Source organism: Thamnophis sirtalis, unplaced genomic scaffold, assembly GCF_051295495.1.
Source record: "Thamnophis sirtalis isolate CommonGarterSnake01/CBP01778 unplaced genomic scaffold, rThaSir2_p1.2 scaffold_8, whole genome shotgun sequence".
NCBI classification, from domain to species: domain Eukaryota; kingdom Metazoa; phylum Chordata; class Lepidosauria; order Squamata; family Natricidae; genus Thamnophis; species Thamnophis sirtalis.
Window position 1 is genome coordinate 55,423,768 of NW_028261388.1, and position 24,346 is coordinate 55,448,113.

Consider the following 24,346-nt stretch of genomic DNA (forward strand, 5'->3'; position numbering starts at 1 on the left):
ACAAGATGGTTCCATTAGCTTTAAAACTGGGGAAATGTGACACATTTCATTAAACTATGATAGATCTTATCATCTCACCAAGGCTTCTTAATATCATCATCCTCTTCTTTCATGAATCCTCTTTGGATCATCCATTTGTCACTTAAAAACTTAGACCTAAAAATCATCAAGAAAGTAAGTCATGAACATCAATTTAGGTAATATCTGCTTTAAATGTAAACAAGCAATAAGGATAATGTGAGATACAATGTCATAGAAAATGATAAAAGTATATTTAAACATGTAGCTAGCAGAAAAGCTTTATTGGTGGATTCTCTCATAGATCAAACAAGCTTTTTACAAGACTGTATCCTTTACTACTGCTACTCTCTGATAGTCAAAAGCATCTAAAAGCATCAATGGGAGGGTAGGCTGAAATGTTGAAAAGCTTGATTTTAGACTGCAAAGTAGAATGGAGCAGTAGCAACCTCTTGTTGCCATAGTTGAGAAAAAGCAACAGCCACATTAGAATGCACAAGGAGCTGATCTCACTTGCAATGTCAAACCCACAGCTCTCACATGGGGGGTTAAAAAGTCAAGATAGTATCTATGACTGTGCAATCAAAAACTAGAAATTTTTAATGTGTGATGCATGGAAAAAAGGAACAGGACTTTGGTCAATCAGTCAGTTGCCATCGTAAAAGTTTGACTCCCCTTCATGAATGTCCTTGCCTCAAGGGCTTACTCTAAATGTAAATATAGGTAGTTCTTCGATTATTATAGCAAATGGGATTGGGACTGCCATTGCCAAGCAATTCAGTCATATGACTGCATAGTTTAGTAACAGTAATCCTAGCAGCCATCATAATCTGACAGGAATCCCAGGTAAGAGCATGCAGTGGGGGGGGGGTACAATGGCAGGGGGTGGAGTGGCTGAAAGGTTTGGGAGGTGCCGTGCAGGCCACCTGTGAATCAAGGGAGGCTGGGAACAGCTTGGGAAGTCCAATGTAGGTTGTCCCCACCAGTTTACCTTTTGACTTTGCTTGTGTGAAAATGGTCACAAATGGCAAGCATGTGACCACTGTTCTATGCAATGTCATAATTGCGAGATAGGCACCCAAGCACCTAGATTACAATCATGTAATTTGCAGCGGTGCTGCAACAACTGGAATTTCAATGACCTTATATACTGTATGCCCATTTTCAAAGCTCTCGCATAACTTTGATCAGGCACTGAATTAGTGAACGTAAATGGAGAACTACCTGCAGGCTATTTCAGTATGTAAAATAAAGTATCTTTTAAGAAAGCATGTAAGAGAGACAGATTTCAAACACATGCTCTTTGTGTGTTTTTAGCAGTGGATTATAGGTGTTAGGCCAAAACCAACCAACCCATCCAAGTTAATAATGAACCTGTAAGTTCTAGTAAAATAGGTTTTTAGAGATCTCAAAAAAATATATATGAGCAGAATCTTTCCCTTAGAGTAGGGTTGGCATGTAAAACAATTTGAATTCAAAATCAAAAGGATGATCTGGAGCCTGCATACATGAGCATATCATTCCTGCACGTCATACCTCCTGCAACCAAATCTGTTTTCGTAGAATTATGCCTATGAGCCCAAAAAAAGGTACAGCTACTTTAAGGAGTTGCAGACAGGTGAGATGTGCATATCTAAGGAGTTACAAATCACCTTTTCCCCTTCTTTGACTTTGGATTGTTGGACAGCCATATCTCAATCAGTGTAGGGAAGAAAGAGGCATATAAGGCAGGGTACCTACATGTAGTTCCTGACAGAGTCAGGAAGGATGACAACACAACGCTGACCTTCTTTTAGCTCTTGGGCTGCCTTGACGGCAACAGACATGGCACTACCTGAGCTGCCACCTGTCAAAAGACACAGGAGAGTCACAAAATTCAAGTATATTGGAATGCACAGTCTGAAGAGGAAAGTAAAAGGAAAGAGAGGGTGAGGCCAAAGCCTCTTAATTAGTAATTTAAGCACACTTTGAAAATTTGTTTAAAGCACTGTAATAGTTTCTTAGAAAAGTTCTATCATAATCAAAAAATGTTCTTTTACTGGCAGGAATTATTCAATAACATAGGAATATAATATCCAGGCTATCTTAGTCCAGCATTTTGTCTCTTACACTGGCCATGAAGATGCCTCTGAAGTGCTTACAAGTAGGAAATAGACTGATATTCTTCTCCTGCAAATCTGGACAGCACTTAGGAAATCTCCGCATTGACAGCATTTCCATTTGTCAATTGAAAAGGCCACACCGCTTGGACCCACACAAATTCTATGCCAATATATTATGACATCCGTGGTCTTGGAAAGACCTTGATGTGAATGAAGTACAATACCAGCTAAAGAACTGGCAGCTGTGGTTTCACATTATTGTGTTATAATAATAAGCAAGAGACAGCAAATGCCTTCTCTGCAAACAAGATGAAGAAACAGTTGGAACATCTAGTTAGCTGCTACAAGAAAATCACACAGACTGTAAACAATGGCATGGTAAATTATCAAAAATGATGCATTGGAACATCTGTAAGTAAAATATCATTTGCCTGGAAGCATGAACTGATGGGACCCAAAAATAGACATAGTCATAGAAAATAGTCTAGGACTTTAGAATTCAAACAGACAAGCACTTGCCACAAAGCACCTCACACTTAACAAATATAGATGAGAGAAAAAAAAAGTCTGGACAGGGGATGTGGCAGTACCTGGAGACAGCAGAATAGAAGGGAACTGGAGAAAATCACAAACTACAAAGACCTACAAATAGAAGTAGAATGACTGTGGCAAAAGAAAGCAAAGGTAGTAGCAATAATAGGCGACTTTGGTGCCATCCCAAAACATCTGGAGCACTACTTGAACACCAATAGCACTGACAAAATCACCATCAATCAACTGCAAAAGGCAGCTTCACTTGGAAGAGCTTATATTCTGGGATGATACTTTTCTTCTAATATCTGAAGTCACTATTATTATTTTTGACTAAATCTTCCTCATTCAAGAGATCTAATGGTGTAAGCTGCATTTTGCATACTCTATAGCTCTCTGCTTATAAGAACTGCTTTAAACCAGTGTTTTTCAACCTTTTTTGTGCAAAGGCACACTTTTTTCATGAAAAAAATCACGAGGCACACCACCATTAGAAAATGTTAAAAAAATTTAACTCTGTGCCTATATTGACTATATATAAAGTGTTTTTCCCACGGCACACCTTACACTATGTCACGGCACACTAGTGTGCCACGGCACAGTGGTTCAAAAACACTGCTTTAAACGATATGACACATATTGGATGATTTGCAGAAGTAGACTTCAGTAAAATCCATGAGATCCAAATTCACAGTTTGCATTTTTCATAAAGACTGTCTAGTATGGAAGTAAAATGCAGCAACTGATATCAAGAGCAAAAAGATGGCCAAATTCTATTATTGTCTTGACTACAAATTATACTGTGTTTACCACATAGCAGTCCTTCTTCTCTGATTAGCATGCGTGAGAAGGCAAAAGATTCCTCATCGTTACACTTATACCATTTGTCTACCACCTAGAAGGAAGAAAGGATACAAAAACATTATTCTAGACCTGTTGTTTCATACAAGTCATCCATTGGTACTAGAACTTAGAATCATAGGGCTGAAAGGGACCTGAGGTCTTCTAGTCCAACCTCCTGCTCAAGGCAGGAGATCTTATACCATCCTGGTCAAGTGGTTGCCCAGTCTATTTTTGAGAACCTCCAGTGATGAAGCACAACCCTAGAAAGCAAGCTATTCTGTCGAAAATCTGCTGGTTGCTACTGTCTCAATCTCATTTGGGATGACCAGAATGTATTAGATATGTCAGAAAATATGGAAAGGAGGAATGGATTTAGCAGTGGGTTTTTAGGTCCACTGACACAAATTTCAAGAGAAAACTTTCTCTGGATCCAATAATACAATTAAATTACAGTACAATTAAAATACAGTAGTCTAGGGTTGACAGAGCATCTCATGAATCCTCAAATATTTCCATTTAAGTACCTTGCACTACCTTTCTGAATCTTCCATTTTTTCTGTGCTATTCACTTCCAGGAAGTCTAACCAATCTACACAAGCTATATAAAGCAAGCAGATTGCTCTTAATAAAGAGCACCCAAGTCATGTTTTACTATGAATAAGTCCTGTTATAAATATTGGAAAATTCCTGTAATAATAATAATAATAATAACAACAACATTATTATTATTATATTATATTATAATATATATAATATAATATATATAATATATAATATAATATATAATATATATTATATGTATAATATATAATATATATAATATATATATATATAATATAATATATAATATATATAATATATAATATATATAATATATAATATAATAATAATAATAATAATAATAATAATAATAATTAGCACGCATATTACGAAAATACGTTACGACGTCCTAGGCCCCTGGGTGGGGCCCGACTAGTAACCAATGCCAAATCCGGCGAAACAACTGGCCGCTGTGATACAATTGTATAATAACAACAACAACAATAATAATAATGACAACAACAACAACAATAATAATTAAAAATAATAAAAATAATAATTTATCTTTCAAAATTCAGAAATTGACAAAAGTAGGATCAGATCTGTTAAAGCTCAGGAATCAAAATAAAACTTGAATATCACAAAGATTAAAGGCTAAGTCTGAATCAGACATATAAGAAGGAGAAAAGATTACTACTGCAATTAAGAAAGATAGGGATTTCAATGACGATCACACTAAAGCAGTGTTTCTCAACTGTGACAATTTAAAGAGGTGTGGAATTCTGGGAAGTGAAGTCCGTACATCTCAAAGTTGCCATGGTTGAAAAATCATAGCAATGAAATATATATATACATATATATACATATATATGAAACCTTCCTTACCGATCTATCCAGAACTGTGGGTATGAAATCGTATCCAATACCTTCCACTTCATAAGTTGTCTTGTCAGTTACATTTAATTTTTCAGGCTCCGCTAGGATAGATCCTTCAGGATCAACACTTACAATCTGCAGAGCAATTTGTTATTGAAACAAATATACAGATATTAAAAAAAAAACAAATTAAATAAAGTCACAGAAATGACTAAATCAAAATTACTGCATCACTGGTGCCTCTGCAGTTATGCCTTGGAAAATGCCTAAGCTGAATAATGCAACTTTTGGTACTTCCACTTAAAATTTAAGTATTGTGTACATATTTCATTTTTCAGTCTGGAACCATAAATAAAAAAAAATCAATTGCCCTTATTAATTTGATATTTGTATAATTCCATGATCCAGTGGGGATGGAGCACCTTACTTTTCCTGGAATTGTTTTTTTTTAATCAAAAGTTTTCCTAGGCGCTTATTTTCCTCACCCTTTATGGAACTCCGATTCATTTTTTCCTTTCTAAATGTTTATCTGGAATGTGAGAGTAGTAGTTTATACAGAAATATGTTAAGCCACTCCACTCTTATCAATACAACACTAGCAGCTAAAATTTCATTTCCCAAAGCATTGGGTATAACAACAAACAGAAGGGGATTGTTTTAATAGCAACTATATATAACAAAGGATTGCATAGGGCAACACCAGACTCTGTTTCATAATAATTGGGCCCTATTCTCTGCATTATTTTATTTTTCAAAAAGTGAACATAACCATCTGTACTGTTCTCAATAAATGGGAAATTTCATATTGGATAAGTGCTATGTCAGTGTTTTTCTTTGGGACTTACTGTGCAACTGGGGCACTTTTCCTTGATTTTTCGGGCAATACCAGTGATGGTGCCTCCTGTGCCAGCTCCAGCCACAATCATGTCTACTTGACCTATTGAAGAGGCAGAAATAAATATTTTACCAATATTAAAAAAGCTGTATCTAGATGAGCTATAAGAAACATTTACAATGCTCTTATTTAAGTCAAGATGGTTTTTCATTAGTGACTCTGAAAAAGAGGATATAGTAATGGATGTCTCATGTTCCTATTATGTATTCTGAAAGCTATCATTGGAAAAGAAGTAGCTGCGTATTTGTCACTTTACTACAACTCATACTTCATCAGCTTATCAATGTTGATGAGCATTTCATGTTTTAGATATTTATGTATAAGAATATTCTGACCTACTTCTTTTTCCGCTCATACTTTACTTAATATGTCTTATATAAAGTATAGCAATTACAGGTAGTCCTCAACTTACAACCACAATAGAGCCCAAAATGTATTGTTAAGTGAGAAATTTGTTAAGTCAGTTTGTTCCATTGTACAACTTTTCTCGCCACATTTGTTAAGTGAATCATTGCAGTTCTGAAATTTGCAACACAGTTGCTAAGTGAATCTGGTTCCTCCATTGAGTTTGCTCATCAGAAGGTCGCAAAAGGGGATCACGTGATTCTGGAATGCTGCAACCATCATAAATATGAGTCAGTTGTCAAGCATCAGAATGTCAATCACATAACCATAAGGATGCTGCAACAATCCTAAAGGTGAAAAATGGTCATAAGTCACTTTTTTCAGTGCCATTGTAACTTTGAACAGTCACTAAATGAACTGTTGTAAGTTGAAGACTACTTGTATATTAACATTGATTGATAAAGCGGTCAGTTCTTATTGTATCGCATTTTATAATCAGCTTGTAAATAAAAGAATGAATATTTTGCTTACTCAAAACACTACCCTCTCCTTACATGATTTCTGCCTTTTCTCTCCTCCTCTACAGCTACAGCTTGGGGATGTATAATATTCCTTTCCATCTCATGAAATAATGATCCACAAAAGCATATGCAATAATATATTAGGTTATCTTTAAGATGCCATAAGACTCTTCACTTTTAGCTACGAAACTCTTAGGCTGCAACTAGAAAGTTCCTGTAGTTGCTAACATTAGATGCAAAGATCCATCTTCTAATTTCTTGGTCAATTGTTTTGCAAAAGAAGCCTGTATTTATTTCATTTCCCTGACACGACAAAATTTATTCTGGATTTGTTCCAAGATACTTGAGTCTCTGTCCTCTTATCTATTTCATTTATTAAACATCTCCATGCGCCTTATTTAATTTAAATTGCAACCTGAAGTTTAAAACAATTTCCCAATATTTCAGGTACTAAAACTAAGGTAAGTATTCTAGATGTGGGTTCACTTAAAAAAATCTAAGATAAGAATTGCTTTACATTAGAGGTGGTCACACTTTAAAACTTATTTGGAAGAATAATGCTTTGGGCCTTGCATGCATTTTCTGCTGGTCATGAAAGGAGCCCAATATTTTTCAAGCTTGGTGACACAAAGAAACAGATGCTGTTGCTTAAAGAATTCATTCAATAACACTAAGACAAGTTTTAAAACAGCAACACCTTCCTTTGGGTTCACACAGAATCTTGAAAAAGATCTCTGGGCCTGTGTAAGGTTCAAAGTGCTTCTGACTTATTTTCAAAGCATCTTCTGCTCTGTCTTACACAAAAGGAAAAAAAAGAAAACTTATTATGTGGGAGCTCCCTCTACTGGTTTCCAGCTAGTAACAGAATTCTCTTCATTTGGCCATCACAAGTAAAGACACAGGAAATTTGCTTGAAAATACAGGCATTGGTCAGGAATTTGTTTTTTATTACTGTTTATTATTGTTGATTTGTAAATAGTCACTAACCCATTAAATGAGTAGTAGCTGTAACTAGATTATTTTTTTCCAAAATACACTGAGTCTCCAGTCCTGTCCCCTGCCTCAAAATCACATAGTTCAAAATACGCATGGGCTTCCCCAACCATGTCCTCACACTATTTTTAGTAATGTTTGGCCACTGCATATGGGAAACTCAAGCTCCTGTTTCATACAACATACCAAGCTATAATATTATTTGTATGGGGTTTAGTATCTCATTTAAACCAAATCCAAATTCTTGTTTAGCTATAAAGCATCTACAGCACTCTTTGGTATTCTGCCATCTCTTCAGTCTGGATAATGCAATAGGGGTATCATAGATACATCTTCTGTATATATGGTTAGCATGTATACTTGTTGCAACGATCTCATTAAGTAGGCTTCAACTGAATCTGCTGCACACAAATACTATTTTAAAAATAAATGAGACAAAAATGGAAAGATCTTCTGGCATGAATGGGGCGTCTCCACCCACAAAACCAGTCCAGTCTACTGGCCATGCCAATATTGGAATCTTAGCCTTCCCCTTTGACCCAAAGCAAGATCATAAATAAATTCTACTAGTTACAGAAAAATGTCATGTTACCATGGGAGTACTCAGGCTGAGGTTCAAAACACAGCTACACAGGTACTCGATTGAATATTGCCTAACAAGGTCAGGTGAGGTTTAAGAAAACTCTCTCTTCAGGATGAACGCATAACATTTAGCAGAGAAATGAGGATGGTTAAACTTTGATTTGTGGATTGTGTATGTGTGTGCAAGAAGCTGCTTTGATATAGATTTGTGTTGATTTATACACAAATGAACATTACACACAGTACAGATAATTTGCAGTATAGGCTTTAGACAACTATTTTGCAGGATTGGGGAATTATGATTGCGGAACATATTCTACCTTGAAAATCTATGGTTCTTAAATCTGTTTTAAACTATCTAGGAATTTCAACAATTCTTCAGATCTAAGATTTTTGCATTTTTTACATCTTTAAGAGGTGAAAGTAACTTGGCCACTGGATGAGTTCTACAAATTATCTGCAAAAGTAAGTAGTCTGTTAGGCTGAATGCTCTCATGTTTGTATTAATCAATCTCTCCTAACATAGCTTCAGTTTCCTAAGAAGCTCCCATTTCCATGACAGGTGTTTGTAAAGCACAAAATGTACCTTCACACTGCTGAAGAATCTCCTCTGCTGTTGTGTCATAATGAGACAAGGGGTTGCTGGCATTGCGATACTGTGTAAAAAAAAAGAGAGAGAGATAATGGAGAAAATGTAGGATCAACAAACAGGTTGACCAGTTCAGTAGCAGTGCAGATGCAACTTAGAAACCATGAAGAAGCAAGATATACCACTCACACATACACACACATAGACAACATCCCTCTCCCCCTAGAGTGAATTTTAAATGGCTTGCTGTTTTATTTCCTTTGGATTTTTTTATATCTATGCTATTTTTAGTTTTGCTATAGAGTTATTATTTATATTAATCTTCTGGTGGAAAAATTGAAAATCAGTACCTCAGAAAACAGAAAATAAACTAATGCTTTTAACATTAATGTACTAAATATCACAAAGAAAACCATTCTAAACTCAAACATCAAACACACTTTTCCTTCCTTCCTTCTTTTCCTTTTCCTTCCCTTCCTTTATATGCAGAGTAATTGCATTGTTATATTATATTGGAAGAAATATTATATATTCTGCTGATCCTTACGTGCCAAGCAGTGGTGGGTTTCAAAAGTTTTTAGAACTTCTTCTATAGGTGTGGCCTTTGTGGGAGTGGCTTGCTGGCCATGTGACTGGGTGGGAGTGGCTTACCGGCCATGTGAGCCAGGTGGGCATGAAAAATGTGGTGAAACTCACTTAACAATGCTCTTGCTCAGCAACCAAAATTTTGGGCTCAATTGTGATCATAAGTTTCCTTCCTTCCTTCCTTCCTTCCTTCCTTCCTTCCTTCCTTCCTTCCTTCCTTCCTTCCTTCCTTCCTTCCTTCCTTCCTTCCTGTGTCTCTCTCCCCCACTTATTTTCTTTCTCTTCCTTCTTTCTTATCTCTCCAACTTTCTTTCTTTCTCATTCTTTCTTTCTTTCTTTCTCTCTCTCTTTCTCTTTCTCACACCCACACCATTTCCCTCATATCTGCCACTGACAGCTCTCAAAGAGAAGGAAGGACTCCTGCCTTGGGAAGGGATTGGACTAGATTACCTCCATGTTCCCTTATATGCTCCTAAGCCTACTCTACACATATATGTTCTGCTCTGTGCCAGTTGAAACTGTTTTGCATTTGTGTGTGTGAGGGGATGTTCTTTTCCAATTTTCAATTTTTTAAATAATTTCATTACTTAAGACACAAAAAGATTTAGATAGCAAATGTAAGAACACGTCAACCATGCAGTAAACAAAGGACTAAAAATTGAAATATGAATTTGCAGAGCAATTTCTCTCTCTTTACAAAATTCTTGTAAACATGCAATGGTTGATATACACTTGTAACAATATAACAGATAGCATAATGGAAAAAACTGTGGGAATTAATTTTTTTATAGCAATCAAACCTCTCATGACCTGTTTATCTATCCAAATACTGTAGATATAATAATAAAATAATGTGCTTTAATTTATGGATAGTGGGAGGGAAATAGTAATCTCACTCTTCACAGCAATGTATATTATGTCTATTATCAATCTAAATATATATTTGGTTATACCAAGTAGACAAATAAAAATAACCTCCTGCTAGTTCTTATATTTCTGGTGACATTGAGCCAACTGAATGATTTACAGCTTCTTTTGAAAAAAGTGTCAAGTCGCCTCAGAACTGGGCGCCCTGTTTTCCATCTTTTGAAAATATTCCGCTTATAGTGGGAAAAAAGTGCAACAAAGAGGTCAAACAGAAGGGAAGGCCTTAACTCTTTGTGAAATTAAAAACACACACACACACAGAGAAATATTTTCTATACTTTATTGAAAGTGAATATTAAATTGAGTTGTAATATTTTAACAACTTTTTACTTTTTAATTAAACATTAAAATGGTAGAGTTAACTCTTATTTAATTTTCATTTGCTTGTTAGAAACCACCTTGAGTATTCTGACGAGGTAGGGCAGAGTATAAATAAAAATGAATAAATAATCCTGGCTCCTACCAACTAAAAACATATTTTGGTATTGTTTAAGTGATGAAAAAGATGAATAGTTTTAAATAAATGAATAAGTTACTTTTTTAAAGGGCAGGTTTTCACAAACGTACTATTTAGGCTCACCACTGAAATTGGGAATGAGAGTCTGTGGCTCCACGTCTCACGATCTTCCCCGCCTCGGTTCTGCAGGTGAGAAGTGCTGCTGCTGCGCAGCGGCGGTGGCGGGGGAGCTGCCCGCTGAGCAGTGCAACCCATGGCTAGCCCAGGAGCAGTAGCCGCCACCACCACCATCACTCGCTACCACACTCGGGAGGGCATGCAGGGGTGTACGGCGACAGCGACGCAGCCGAGCAGGGGGAATGTTACGTCCTGGCATAGTTGCTGGCAAGCTAAGAAGATCCCTATTGGCTGAAGTGCGCATGCCAGCTGGTGGGAGAATAACAAGCACCTGATTGGCTGCCTGTCTGACAGCTAACAGTATAAATAGCTGTCAGACAGGGGGCGTATATTACTGTTGTGTAGTTAACTAGTTCTGTTAATAAAGCTTTGATCGTTACACAAGCCTCCTCTCGTTCCTCAGTAGCTTCGAATAAAGAACTGGTGACGAGGGTGGGATCGGGTTTCTAAAACACCCACCCACAGAGAGCTTAGAGATACTGAGGAGATTAACAAGGAAAAGGAAAAAGAAATAGGGAAAAAAATGTTTTTTCCTCACAACGCCATCATGTCAGTGATTCCCCCTTTGGCGCTTTTATGCCAAACAAAGAATCTTGGGAAGCATTTGAGAGGTTTGAATGCTTGAGAGGTTTGAATGCTTTCTCAAGCCAAACGATTTTACTGACATTTCCTCAGACAGGAAACAAGGCTATTTTTTAAGTTCCTGTGGCCCGGAGATGTTTTCCACGGCTAGGGCTCTTGCAGCGCCTGTTCCCGTGCACTCTATCCCATGGGAAGTCTTAATTAACAAGTTAAGAGTCCATTACGCTCCAGCCCTGTCTCACATAGCCTGGAGGCATTCTTTCTGAAAGTGTTTCTGGGGTGAAGGCGAGACTATGAGTCAGTTCATGGCTACGTTGCGGAATTCAGCCATACATTGCGAATTCCAGAATCTTGATGAGGCTCTATTAGAGCAATTAGTATGTGGAGTAAAGGACTTATAGCTCCAAATACCTTTATTAGCCCGTTCTGAGCTTACTTGGGTTATGGGGTTTTTGAAATTGAATATGGGTCTTTTAAAGGGCACCTGCCGGTTATTGTAGTGGCTGACCCCCAGACTACATTACTGGGGCTTGACTGGTTTGATTCTTTCGGTCTTTCTATTCCAGGGGTCCACGCCACGAATTCCGAGGATGACTACGCCACCCTGACCAGGGAGTTCGAGGGTGTGTTTAGTGACACACTTGGTAAATATACCGGGTCACCAATCTCCTTTAACTTAGACCCTACCATTGCCCAAGCCGATTAAAAGCCCATCACGTTCCTTTTGCCTTGAAAGCTAAGGTGGATGCTGAAATTGATAAATTGTTGGCCCAAGGGATATTAGAGCCTGTAGATTATGCCCGTTGGGAAACCCCCATTGTTATTCCTCTTAAGTCGGACAGATCCATTAGGATCTGTGCAGACTATAAGACGACCATAAATAGGGCTCTTCAAGTTAACCCCCATTTGCTGCACTCCCTGGGACAGGGTAAGCTGTTTGCCAAACTTGACCTGGCCCAGAGATATAAACAACTGACTGTTGATGATGCAACAGCTGATGCCCAAACTATAGTAACTCACCGTGGGGCTTTCCGGTGCAGACGCCTCCAGTTTGGAGTATGCATGGCTCCGGGCATTTTTCAGAGTATAATGGAGTGAGTACTCCAATGTCTGCTGGGGGTAATACCCTATTTTGATGTTTTAATAAAATTGTCAGGAATTATTATCTAAATTAAGGAGTGTCCTTCAGTGTTTTCGCAGCGCTGGCCAAGAAATTGAAAAAAAACCAAATGTTTCATTGGGGTAGAATCCGTTGAATTCTTATGGTTTCTGATAGATGCCTGAGGAATTCACCCAACTCCATCAAAAATTGAGGCCATAAAAATGCCCCTGCCCCTATGAATAAGGCTGAACTGCAAGCCTTTTTAAGGCTCTTAAATTTTTACGCAATGTTTCTGTCGCATAAGGTTACAGTTGCAGAGCCATTACACAGGCTGCTTGACTGTTCAGCTACCTGGAAATTGGACAGCCGTGAAGTGCATGGGTTCGCGGCTGTCAAATTGCCGCTTACATCATCCGCTGTCCTTATGCAGTACAACGATAAATTGCCCTTCATTCTGGCTTGTGATGTGTCCCCTTATGGTATCGGGGCTGTTTTGAACCACCGATGCCCTAATGGGAAGAGGCACCAATTGCTTATTTCTCTCGGACCTTGTCCAAGGCTGAGAGAAATTATAGTCATTTAGATAAAGAGGCTTTGGCAGCCGTATCTGGAATCAAGCGATTCTATAACTACCTCTACGGCCGCCACTTTTTGCTCCTTACTGACCACAAACCCTTGTTAGGGATTCTAGTGGGCAACCGCCCTACTCCGACCATCCTTTCCCTACGCATGTTGCAGTGGACTGTTTTTCTGGCGGCTTATTTGTACCAACTGGAATACCATCCTGGTAAGAGCATGGGGTGTGCGGATGCCGCTATCCTTTGCCATCCTTAGGCCCCGATCCAGCTCCGGCCATGACAGTCCTCTTAATAGAGGACTTAGAGTTGCCTCTAATGGCCACTGATATAGCCATTCACTCTAAGCAAGACCCAGTTCTTTCCAAGGTGCTGGATTGGACATGCAGGGGGTGGCCTAGGGAGAACATGTCCGATGAGTTCCTTCCGTATTTTAGATGGCATCTGGAACTTCTGGAACTGAAAGATTGCTTGTTATGGGGCAGCAGGGTGATCATTCTGCCTTCGCTCCGCAATACAGTGTTAGAATACCTCCACGAGGGCCATCCGGGCATAGTGCGGATGAAATCTGTTGCCCACAGCTATGTCTGGTGGCCCAATCTTGATAAGGAAATTGCTAGGTGGGTCGGCAGCTGTCAGCCATGTCAGCTATCCTGACCGGCTCCTCCAACTGCATCGCCAAGGGAATGGGAATTGCCTCGTGGACCATGGTCCCGCATCCACATGGACTTTGCGGGGCCAGTCCAAGGGCAAACCATCTTAGTAGTAGTGGACACATTTTCCCATTGGATAGAATTGGTGCCTATTAAATCAACTACTTCAGAGAACACAGTAAGAGCCCTGCAGCGCCTGTTCGCTACCCATGGATTGCCGGACACATTGGTGTCTGACAACGGGCCCCAACTAACATCAGCAATCCTCCATGCCTTCTTGGCAAGACTGGGTATTAGGCATATCCCCTTACCATCCGGCCAGCAATGGCAGGGGCTGAGCAGACAGTTCGATCAGCCAAGGAGTCACCGTCGAGAATGGTCCCTGGTAAATTAGCGGAGAAAATAACTAACTACCTAGCAATCCAACATTCTATTCCCTGTCCAGTATCTGGCAAAGTCCTGCTGAATTATTAATGGGACAGTGATTATGGACATCGCTAGATCGATTGCACCCCATGTATGAAACAGACGCCCCGCATGTTAAAATTGGTCACACTAGAAGTTTCATTCCAAGGGACAGTTTATGCCAGCAACTGCCAGGGGGATCCCAGATGGGTGCCCGGAGTTATCACACATGTAACCGGGCCCTGTTCTTATAGGGTCTGACTAGATTATGGGTGCCAGTGGCGCCGCCACATAGATCAATTGCGGCGCCAGGTCCTGCAACACCACTCTGTGGATGAGTTACTTCCAAATAGCGTTCAACAACGACCCAAACAAACCTTGGTTGCCGCCTACCGGCAAGACCCAGTTTTTCAACCCGGGCCATGTTCCGATACGTTCTCGTCGGGTGGCTTACCTGTTAGTTCCAACACTCCGCCGGGGGGGAAGTCTGCGGTTCCTAATGACATCCATCACCCTGAAATGGAGGAGTCCAATCGACAACCTGATCTTCCGGCTCCTGCCCAGGAACTGAGACGCTCAGGGCGGAGCCGAAGTTGGCCCGCCTATTTAAAGGACTACATCTGTGCAATCCAGGGGAAAGGAGTGTTACGCCCTGGTGTAGTTGCTGGCAAGCTAAGAAGATCCCTATTGGCTGAAGCGTGCATGCTGGTTGGCAGGAGAATAACAAGCACCTGGCTGTCTGTCTGACAGCCAACAGTATAAATAGCTGTCAGACAGGGGGCGTATATTATTGTTGTGTAGTTAACTAGTTCTGTTAATAAAGCCTTGATTGTTACACAAGCCTCCTCTCGTTCCTCAGTAGCTTCGAATAAAGAACACCGGGAGGGCACGCAGAGAGGGTGTGGCGACAGCGACGGCAGCCGAGCAGGGGGAACGCAAAATGTGATATCTCACATATCTTACCATCATGTAGAGAATAGTAAGCTGCAATAAAGCATGTCTTATATATCACCCCAGCTATCTATGCTGATATTTGCTGTGCTTAATAACCCTTCTGTTTTCCCAGTCTAAGGTAGATTTATCAAGAGAAATGCAACTATCTTTTTCCATTTGGTTTTGCTCATTTTGTCATACGCTCATATAGTTGGGGGTGGAGGTGGAAAAGAACAGCCGTAGTGGCTTCATTTCCACTTGGCTTCTCTGCAATTTCAATGTCATCTTGGGACAGAAAATTGATTAATTAACCTCATGGTAAAAAGTCTCTTTGATACAACTAAGGGGATTGTTTTAACCCTATGAAAACTATGTCTGCTTAGGAATAAATCTTATCTGTCCAGGGTCTAAATGGATGAACAGATTCCTTTTGGAATCCACTCATCCCACTGGCCCATCAAGCTTAGAGTTACATCCAGGAGATTGCAGGGTGGAATTTAATCTGGGATATGAGAACGCTTTGGTGGGTGCTGAGGGAAGGAAGGAATGAAGGAGGCTGCAGGGCAGGGTCATTTGCCTTGGCTAGGCTATCTCGTTTCGTGAGGCAGACGGAGAATGAAAGGAGATAGCCTAGCCAAGGCAAATGATCCTGCCCTGCAGCCTCCTTCATTCACACACGTTCGGGCAATGGGGGGGGGATTTCAGGGGGAGCTTTCCGAAGGCATGCAAGAAAGCCCCCCCGCACAAAACGTGTGAATAAAGGAGGCTGCAGGGCAGGCTCATTTGCCTCAGCTAGGCTATCTCCTTTCATGAGAAAGACAGAGAATGCAGCGTTGGTAGCGGTGCGTTGCTGGGCAGTGGGCAGGAAGGAGGGTGCAGCGCTGCCGGCCTTGCCCTTAGGGCTCTTCTTATGGGTCATGCTGGCTGGTGCTGCTTCAGGGTGCCCCAGCAGCCGGCTCCTCCACGTGCAGCCTGGCTCCAGCGCCGCCAGCATCCTGTCCAGTGGCCATCCTCAGCAGCACAGTCGGTCTTTTTTTTGAGCGGGGGGAATCCCCAGAACCAGGTTGCCCAGCAACCTGAAGAGGTCTGCGCGGGGCTGCAAAGCATGGCATGAGAAGCAGAAGTCCCTGAACCCAGTGGGGCAATGCAGATGCAGCAGTGCTCACTAGGGTTTCCCTCTTCCTCCACCCAGCCCTCCTTTGCGTAGGCTTCTTCGTCAAGAAGCAGCTTTTGGGGCTAATGGGGCTTGGGTTTCCAGCCAGACATCTCCCGTCGCTTCTGGACGTCCATTGCAGTCGTGAGGAGCCAATGAGAATGCGAAGGCTCTCTGGGAAGCTGTGAAAGAGGTTGGGAGAGGCGCGCGGCTTGGTTTAGCCTCCCTGGACATCGCAGCAGCCCCAAGCACGCCAATCTCAGCGTTTTTCGCATCGGGGCGTGCTGCAAGAGGGAGTGACTGAAGACCTTTGCTGTCTGGCACAAAGGACTTCCCTGGACTTGCTTTGCTGAGCAGGGTGGGACCTGCACCTCCACCACCAGCAATCCGGAAAAGGTCTTCACTCCCTCCCTCCTGCAGCACGCCCCGATGTGAAAAACGCTGAGATCGGCGTGCTTGGGGCTGCTGCTGTGATGTCCCGGGAGGCTAAACCAAGGCCCGTGCCTCTCCCAGCCACTTTCACGACTTTCCAGAGCGCAGAGAATCTTCGCGCTCTTCTCCATGGTCTCCTCGGCTCCTCACAACTGCAATAGAGCCGAGGTGGCGCAGTGGTTAAATGCAGCACTGCAGTTCGGCTGTTCAAATCTCACCGGCTCAGGGTTGACTCAGCCTTCCATCCTTCCGAGGTGGGTAAAATGAGGACCCGGATTGTTGTTGGGGGCAATATGCTGACTCTGTAAACCGCTTAGAGAGGGCTGAAAGCCCTATGAAGCGGTATATAAGTCTAACTGCTATTGCTATTGCTATAATAGACGTCCAGAAGTGGCGGGGGCTGTCAGGCTGGAAACCCAAGCCCCATAAGCCCCATTAGCCCCAAAAGCCGTTGCACCGGCAAAGAGCTTACTTACCTCCTTGGCAGGCAGCAATACAGAGCCAAGAGCTCTCTATAGGGCTCTTAGAGGCATGGTGCGGATGGACAGGGGAAATGAGCAGATGGGTGGGGCCTGGGGGTGAGTGAGCGAGTGGGCATTCCACCGCTGGAATCGGTTCTAAATGGCACACTAGATTTGTGGAACCTATTCTAGTGAACCAGTTAGAACTGGCAAGAACCCACCCCTGGTGCCAAAAAGGAGTATCTCCTTTTTAATAGCTAAAATCCTATAAAGCAGCTCCATCAGAGAGAAAGAGGTTGCACAAAAGTTCACTTGAAATTAGTTGAACAGATGAACAGCAACCAGTTTCACCCTATTAATTTGTTAGGATCTAAGCAGTGATTGGCCTACAATAATCTGCAGGGAAAGACAAAGAATCAATGGATAATAGAAGATAGTATATTTCAACCATCCAAGTTAGGACAATAAACTACCTGCTTCCTGTAAGATAAGTGCCTTTTCCTCTCATTGCCAGACCTGCAGCCATATTCCTTTTTGGATCTTTGGCCTGCCACATTTTCTATTATTCTAATTGTCGTTTTTATTGGGGGGATGGTACGGAGTGGAATGCTATGTAGCCAAAATAAAATTCCTTTCTAGAATCCAAGGTTAAAAGGCAAAAAATGACGGATCACCTATCTATATTGAGACCATTTATGTGCCTTCTAGAGCTGTAGTCGAGGCGGCAGAGGCTGTAGGAAGAGAGTGCCAGATGGGGGCCAGACGCAAGGAACCGACTCCTAGGCCTCCCTCAGATGGAATTAGTTCTGCAAGACGAAGTCTCGGGATTTATCACCTCTAAGGAATTTCAGCTGGAGAGGCAGGGGGTGCCAGGGAAGCTCCGACACATGACTGGAGAAGGTCAGAGCAGACGCTGGCTAGCAGATCTGATGAATGAAGATCTCAGCCACCCTCACGCAGTCATTCTTTGACCAGCCTCCCAGACCAATTTGGACAGCTAAACATGAGTGGAATCAACCCGCTCTTTTAGCTCCGGGCCACCTAAATGGGCCCTGGCCCAGCCCACATTCTCCTTCCCTAGCAGACTCTGAAACGCACTGGAGTGGCGGTATTGGTTCCTTCCACACAGCTACTAGCGAGTCAACCCAACCCCTTGCCGCTGGAGTAAAGCCAACATCAGGAGTGCAGACGGGTCTCCACTGAAATGGGGAATTCAATCCAGCCAGCAGAAAGAGATCTGGGGCACATTCTCCCCTTAGCCAGCCACCAATGTTTGGGCTGAAACCTGTGAATGAAGCACCACCTGAGTGGGCTTTCTTCCCGGATCATGGATGGGACCAATACCAATGGGTGCCTGCCAATGTTCCCTCTAATTTTTTTTCAGAGTGAGCGGAAAAGTATAGTGTTTGAGCGGCACAGTTTCATGCCTGAGCACCTAAGAGAGCAACAGTTTGAACTTCTGTCTCGTCTGCTGGACATTTGCGCAACATTCCAAGCGCCAAGCACCAATTGTGAGCGAGGTTTCAGCCTGATGAATGCCAGGCATGAAAATGTGCTACTCAAACACTATACTTTTCCGCTCACCCTGAAAAAAAAAAGACTTCTGCTCAGCTTTTAGATCATTAGACTGGCTAGAGAGAGACATGGCACCAACAGGTCCTGGGTCCTGGCATTTTGCAGGCAACCTGTCCTCTCACATTCCTTTGGAATGCAACCCATCACATTTGAATTAGATTTTGCCAATTATCCTATTAAAAGATAATCCTATTATTCTAAAATATGACTAACTCGATATTAAAAATGTAAATATTTAATGCTGATAAATAATAGCAGTAATTGTTATTTAGTATGATTAAAATCAGTATTGATATATCAATATATCTATCAAAATTGACAATAAACACTAAAATAACAATACAAATATATAATGTGGAATATAAATGTAATAAATATAATATATAAATGCAACATAAATGTAATAAAATAATTCATGAAACTCTCCCCCTTTAAAGTAATAAGATCAATTAAATAGTCTAGCAAGTTTGGACAATATGCTATATGTTATGTTACTTAAGAATATATATGCCTCAGAATCAGATACAACATCCACATCATTTCCAACTGAGTCAATAAAATGATATGCCATGCCAAAACTATTTTAAATAAAGATATGAAATTAATCAAGTATTGCATTTATTTTTCAAAATGAATGTAGAATTTTTTTTATTATTTAAGTTTTGTACCCTATCTTTTCTAACTAACGTTAACTTTAAAAACATGTTACATCAGACTACAATACAAGTAATTAAATGAAGACTAAAATAAGTGTTTTGGCATATTGAGCTTTTTATATTTCTTTCTAATATTGCTTCCTTAGTTGAGAACTTCCTCCTCAGCTTACTTACGCATTAACTGTTTGTTGCTTTTATGGCTTATTCATTCACTGCTCCATCTTCAGTTTTTTTCACAGGGGGCAGGGCTTCCTTCCTTCCTTCCTTCCTTCCTTCCTTCCTTCCTTCCTTCCTTCCTTCCTTCCTTCCTTCCTTCCTTCCTTCCTTCCTTCCTTCCTTCCTTCCTTCCTTCCTTCCTTCCTTCCTCTCCTTTGGCCACCAATTTTGATCCAATTCTCTCTCTCTCTCTCTCTCTCTCTCTCTCTCTCACACACACACACACACACACACACACACACGTGTTCTTTGGGGGGGGTTGAATTACTCCGCCTCACTGCGCAAAGTCGGCTCAGCATGTGTTCGGCCCCTGCTTACGCCGAATCAAATCTGCAGCCGGCGGGACCATTTCAAAGCCGCCAGTCCTCTTGCTCCTTCTCCTTCACCGGCAAAGCAGCGGCAGTGGTGCCTCCCCCTCCGCTCGGAGCACCTGAGCTGGGCTCTGGGTTATCCCTGCCATCGCCTCCACCTCCGCTGCTTTCCTACTAGCTCCCGCGGCCTCAAAAGCACGGCAGAGGAGGAAGGGGGAGGGATAATGCGGGGGCCAGCTCAGGTGCTCCGCGTGGAGAGAGAGGCACCACTGCCACGGGCGGCTCATCAAAACAAGTCTGGGGAGGTCCTTTGCAGGCGGCCAGTTCTAGCCGCCTGCAAAGGACTTCCCCACGTTTGCTTTGGTAGAAAGCTCTGCGCGGCAGTTAGAAATCTCTGCGCGGGGGTTTCCTTAGAGGGAACAGTGGTGCCTGCCTCTCCCTCCCTCAGCAGATGATGCCATTTCAGATAACTGGGCCAGGGCAGCTACAGGGACTGGGGCCCCCACCAGTTCCAGCCCCACGAGCAATGCCTCAACAGGCTTTTGCCCAATCTCCGCCGCTGGGAGCAGCTCAACAAGGGGACATACCACCCAAAGCAGCCAGTTAATGGCATGCTCAATTTCAACCACCAGCCCCACCGGCTCCCATGCCCTCACGGTTTCAGGCAACGTTTGATGGGACCCCAGAGAAGCTAGCTTATTTCCTGAATCAAGTCTGGGCGTACATTGATCAGGTTGGAGTACAATATCCTTCCGACAGAGAGCTGGTCCAAGAAATAGCTGAGGGGATGAATGAAGGGTTGGCTGCACATTGAATAGCAGAGCTCAATGAGGAGGCGGTTTCTCAGCTAGAAGATGCAACCGGGTTCATCCAAGCCTCCACCCCCACTTCCCTTGGAAGGGCGGGGCAATAAAATGCTACTGATGTGGTCAGCTTGGCCACAGAGCATCAGAATGCCTGACTCCAGCCCCAGCTCCACAAGCGTGCCCACCACCTGTCAGCGTGACAAAGAAAAATCCCCGAAAGCCACCAGAGAAGAGTCGTCTGGTAGAACAACTAAAGGAGACAGAGAGTCCTACCATTGCGGAAGCCCCTATCACCTCGGAGAATACTGAACGGGGGTGGAAATGCAGGTTAGGGCAATCGTGGACACTGGTTGCACCTGATGTTTAATCAGCATGTTTATTGTGAAGCAGCTAGGCATAGGCCTAGCCCATCCCATTTGGTTTGAGCAGGTGGATGGAATGTTAATGGGGGGGGGGCAGTCACGAGAATTACCAAGTTGGTAAAGTTATAGATAGGCCGCCACTATGAATTCCTCAGATTCATTGTAGCTCCAAGAATGCAGGAATCAATTATCTTGGGGCTTGCATGGCTGGACAAGTGGGTGCCTACAATAAAGTGGGAGGACGGTGTTAGGAAATTGATTATTGGCTTTGGGCTGCTACCACCGGTAAAGCCAAAGGGTCACCCACGGACCATTGAACCCAATAGCCCAGACCGCCCAGAACTCTTAATAACTCTCTTAATAAATTGGAACTTTGAGCGTTACTTTGCTTGGACTCTGATTTAATTTTGGATGCTATTTGGAACCCTGACACTCATTCTATTTCTTAATATATGAGCATTTCCCCCTGCTTTATTTGGCAGTGCATGAATAACTTAAAAGAAATGATTTTCCACAGTGAAGCCATTTTTCTTGTTCAATAAGTTACCTGATCCAGGATATGGGAATTGGGGATTTCATTTTTCAATCTCCATGCCACTCCAACGTGTGATTCTGGAGAATCAAATCTAGCAGTTGTTGGAGTCCTCACAATTTCAGCTCCAAGAGCACGTAGCACATCCACCTATTTAAGAACAACAATCAAAATTAGCCAAAAGTTTTATGCCTGTGCATAGGCAATGCTTACACAAGTGGAATATTAAAGTGGTTACTGGTTTGGAGCCAATTCAAAACCAAATGTTGTTCCAGAGTGACTATTTTACCACCATTAACAAAAGTCATGCAGAACCTTATGAAATGTTAAGAGGGCAAGTTGAGTCTAACTTTCTAACACACACCATTGCTCATTTAAGGTGCCTGAGTAAACTAATGCAACCATGTGTTGATCACTCGGTGATAAACAGCTCTGACCTTTTCCATGCTCATTTTCTCTGGCATTACAATAATACAACGGTATCCTTTCACTGCAGCTGCCAAGGCCAGGCCAATTCCTGCAACCAAAAAAAAATGTCACTTAAAAAAAGACGTATCTATACCAAGAATAAGCAACCTAACATCCTCCAGCTATTTCCCAATCTTCCTGTTAATCCTTCTGGCTGGTACTAATGGAATAGTAACAGAGAACAGTTGCAGGAACTGGGTATGTCTAGTTTAATGAAAAGAAGGACTAGTGGAGACATGATAGCAGTGTTCCAATATCTCAGGGGTTGCCACAAAGAAGAGGGAGTCAAACTATTTTCCAAGGCACCTGAGGGTAGAACAAGAAGCAATGGGTGGAAACTAATCTAGGAGAGAAGCAACTTAGAACTGAGGAGAAATTTCCTGACAGTTAAAACAATCAGTGGAACAGCTGGCTTCCAGAGGTTGTGAATGCTCCAACACTGGAAGTCTTTAAGAAGATGTTGGATAACCATTTGTCTGAAACGGTATAGGGTTTCCTCCCTAGGCAGGGGGTTGGACTAGAAGACCTCAAATGTCCCTTGCAACTCTATTGTATTTTTATTTGTATTTGAATACATCATATAAAACTTTTGAAAAGAAATTTTATACCACAAATAAAGTGGTATAAAGTGGTATCACTCTACCTGTTCCCAGTTACACATTGGTAGCAGCTCTCCCTGTTTTGAGTTAAATATGGTATTATAGGGAGAAAGACTAATGTATAAAATGACTAGCCTAACAATATATGATAATGCTGCCAAAGAGCTTGTATTCCAGGATTTATGCTTTATGTCCTGCCATTATGAACCAGCTAGATCCCATTGCTCAGATAGGAAATGTATACTGTTTAAAAACTGGTAAACAAAACAATTATTCTCCTCCTGAGTATTTGTACAACTTGATCCAACGGTGTTTAGTATTGTTTTGTTAGAATTGAGACTTGCATTCTTCATTTTTAATTAATGCCTGCTTATATCAGTATCCAGTCATTTCCTTACAGTTTTAAAAACTCTTATTAGTCTTATTTTCTGACGAGGCCAGAGGTAGGAGAAGAGTGACTCTATTCAGCAAAGTGCATCCCATTCAACTCACTTCTTGATACCATCGTTCAAACGGATTTATTTACCTGTATTTCCTGAAGTTGGTTCAATAATGGTATCTCCTGGCTTCAGAATCCCGTCCCTTTCAGCATCTTCCACCATTCGTAAACTGATTCGGTCTTTCACACTTCCTCCAGCATTGAAAAACTCGCATTTGGCCACTGAATACCACAATTAAAGTAGGATATGTTTTACATGAATCAAGAAAAAGATGTCCATCAACTTTCACAAGGGATTTGGCAAGTGCCATTTCATCTATCCATATTCTAAGAAAAAGCATATGTGAACATGTGCACCAATATCTACGTATACATAGATATCTATAGGTATCATATTTATAGATACGATAAGATAGCATATTCTAATTGAATATTGAACTAAACAAATAGCCTCTGATGAATCAATTCTGAAGATGGATTTGTATTAGCCCAATATCCTGTACCTTCCATAAGCAATCACAAAGTTGGACATTCCTCTTCTGTAAGCTCAGATCCCAAACCAGACATATACAGAACTTTTTTCATTCTGAAAAACCAAGAACAGCGTAACAAAGCTGGAAGGGACCTTAGAGCCCTTCTAGTCCAACCCCCTGCTCAAGCAGGAAGACTTATACCATTTCAGACAATGGTTGTACAATCTTTTCTTAAAAACTTCCAGTGTGGGAATATTCACAACTTCTGGAGGCAAGTTCTTCCACTGATTAATTGTTCTGTCAAGAAATTTCTCCTTATTCTAGGTTGCTTCTCTCCTTGATTGGTTTCCATCCGTTGTTTCTTGTCCTGCCTTCTGGTGTTTTGGAAAACAAGTTGCCTCCCTCTTCTTTCTGGCAGCCCCTCAAATATTGGAACAATGCTATCATGTCTCCCCTAGTCCTTCTTTTCACTAAACTAGACATGTCCAATTCCAGCAAAACATTCTTTATATTTTTTAGCCTTCCATCCCCTAATTTCCTTTGCTGCTCTTCTCTGCACTTTTTAGAGTCTCAACATCTTTTTTACATTGTGGCCACCAAAATTGGATGCAGCATTCCAAATGTGGTCTTAC

General features: G+C 41.6%; 1 protein-coding gene across 4 annotated transcripts in view; it reads right to left on the minus strand.

The window, feature by feature from the left end:
* LOC106542859 (cystathionine beta-synthase-like protein) overlaps positions 1-24,346 on the minus strand; it is a 54,167-nt gene that overhangs the window by 9,121 nt on the left and 20,700 nt on the right. For all 4 annotated transcript variants that reach the window (XR_015697513.1, XM_014058703.2, XM_087721712.1 and 1 more), the window contains 9 exons: positions 23,329-23,463; positions 22,173-22,252; positions 21,751-21,885; positions 8,833-8,902; positions 5,756-5,847; positions 4,920-5,045; positions 3,462-3,546; positions 1,759-1,864; positions 79-156 (listed from right to left, as the gene is read on the minus strand). Coding sequence is in view for 3 of the 4 variants with exons in the window: in XM_014058703.2 (XP_013914178.2) it covers positions 79-156; positions 1,759-1,864; positions 3,462-3,546; positions 4,920-5,045; positions 5,756-5,847; positions 8,833-8,902; positions 21,751-21,885; positions 22,173-22,252; positions 23,329-23,463 (907 nt within the window). In the remaining variant the exon portion in view is untranslated. The remainder of the gene's footprint in view (positions 1-78; positions 157-1,758; positions 1,865-3,461; positions 3,547-4,919; positions 5,046-5,755; positions 5,848-8,832; positions 8,903-21,750; positions 21,886-22,172; positions 22,253-23,328; positions 23,464-24,346) is intronic.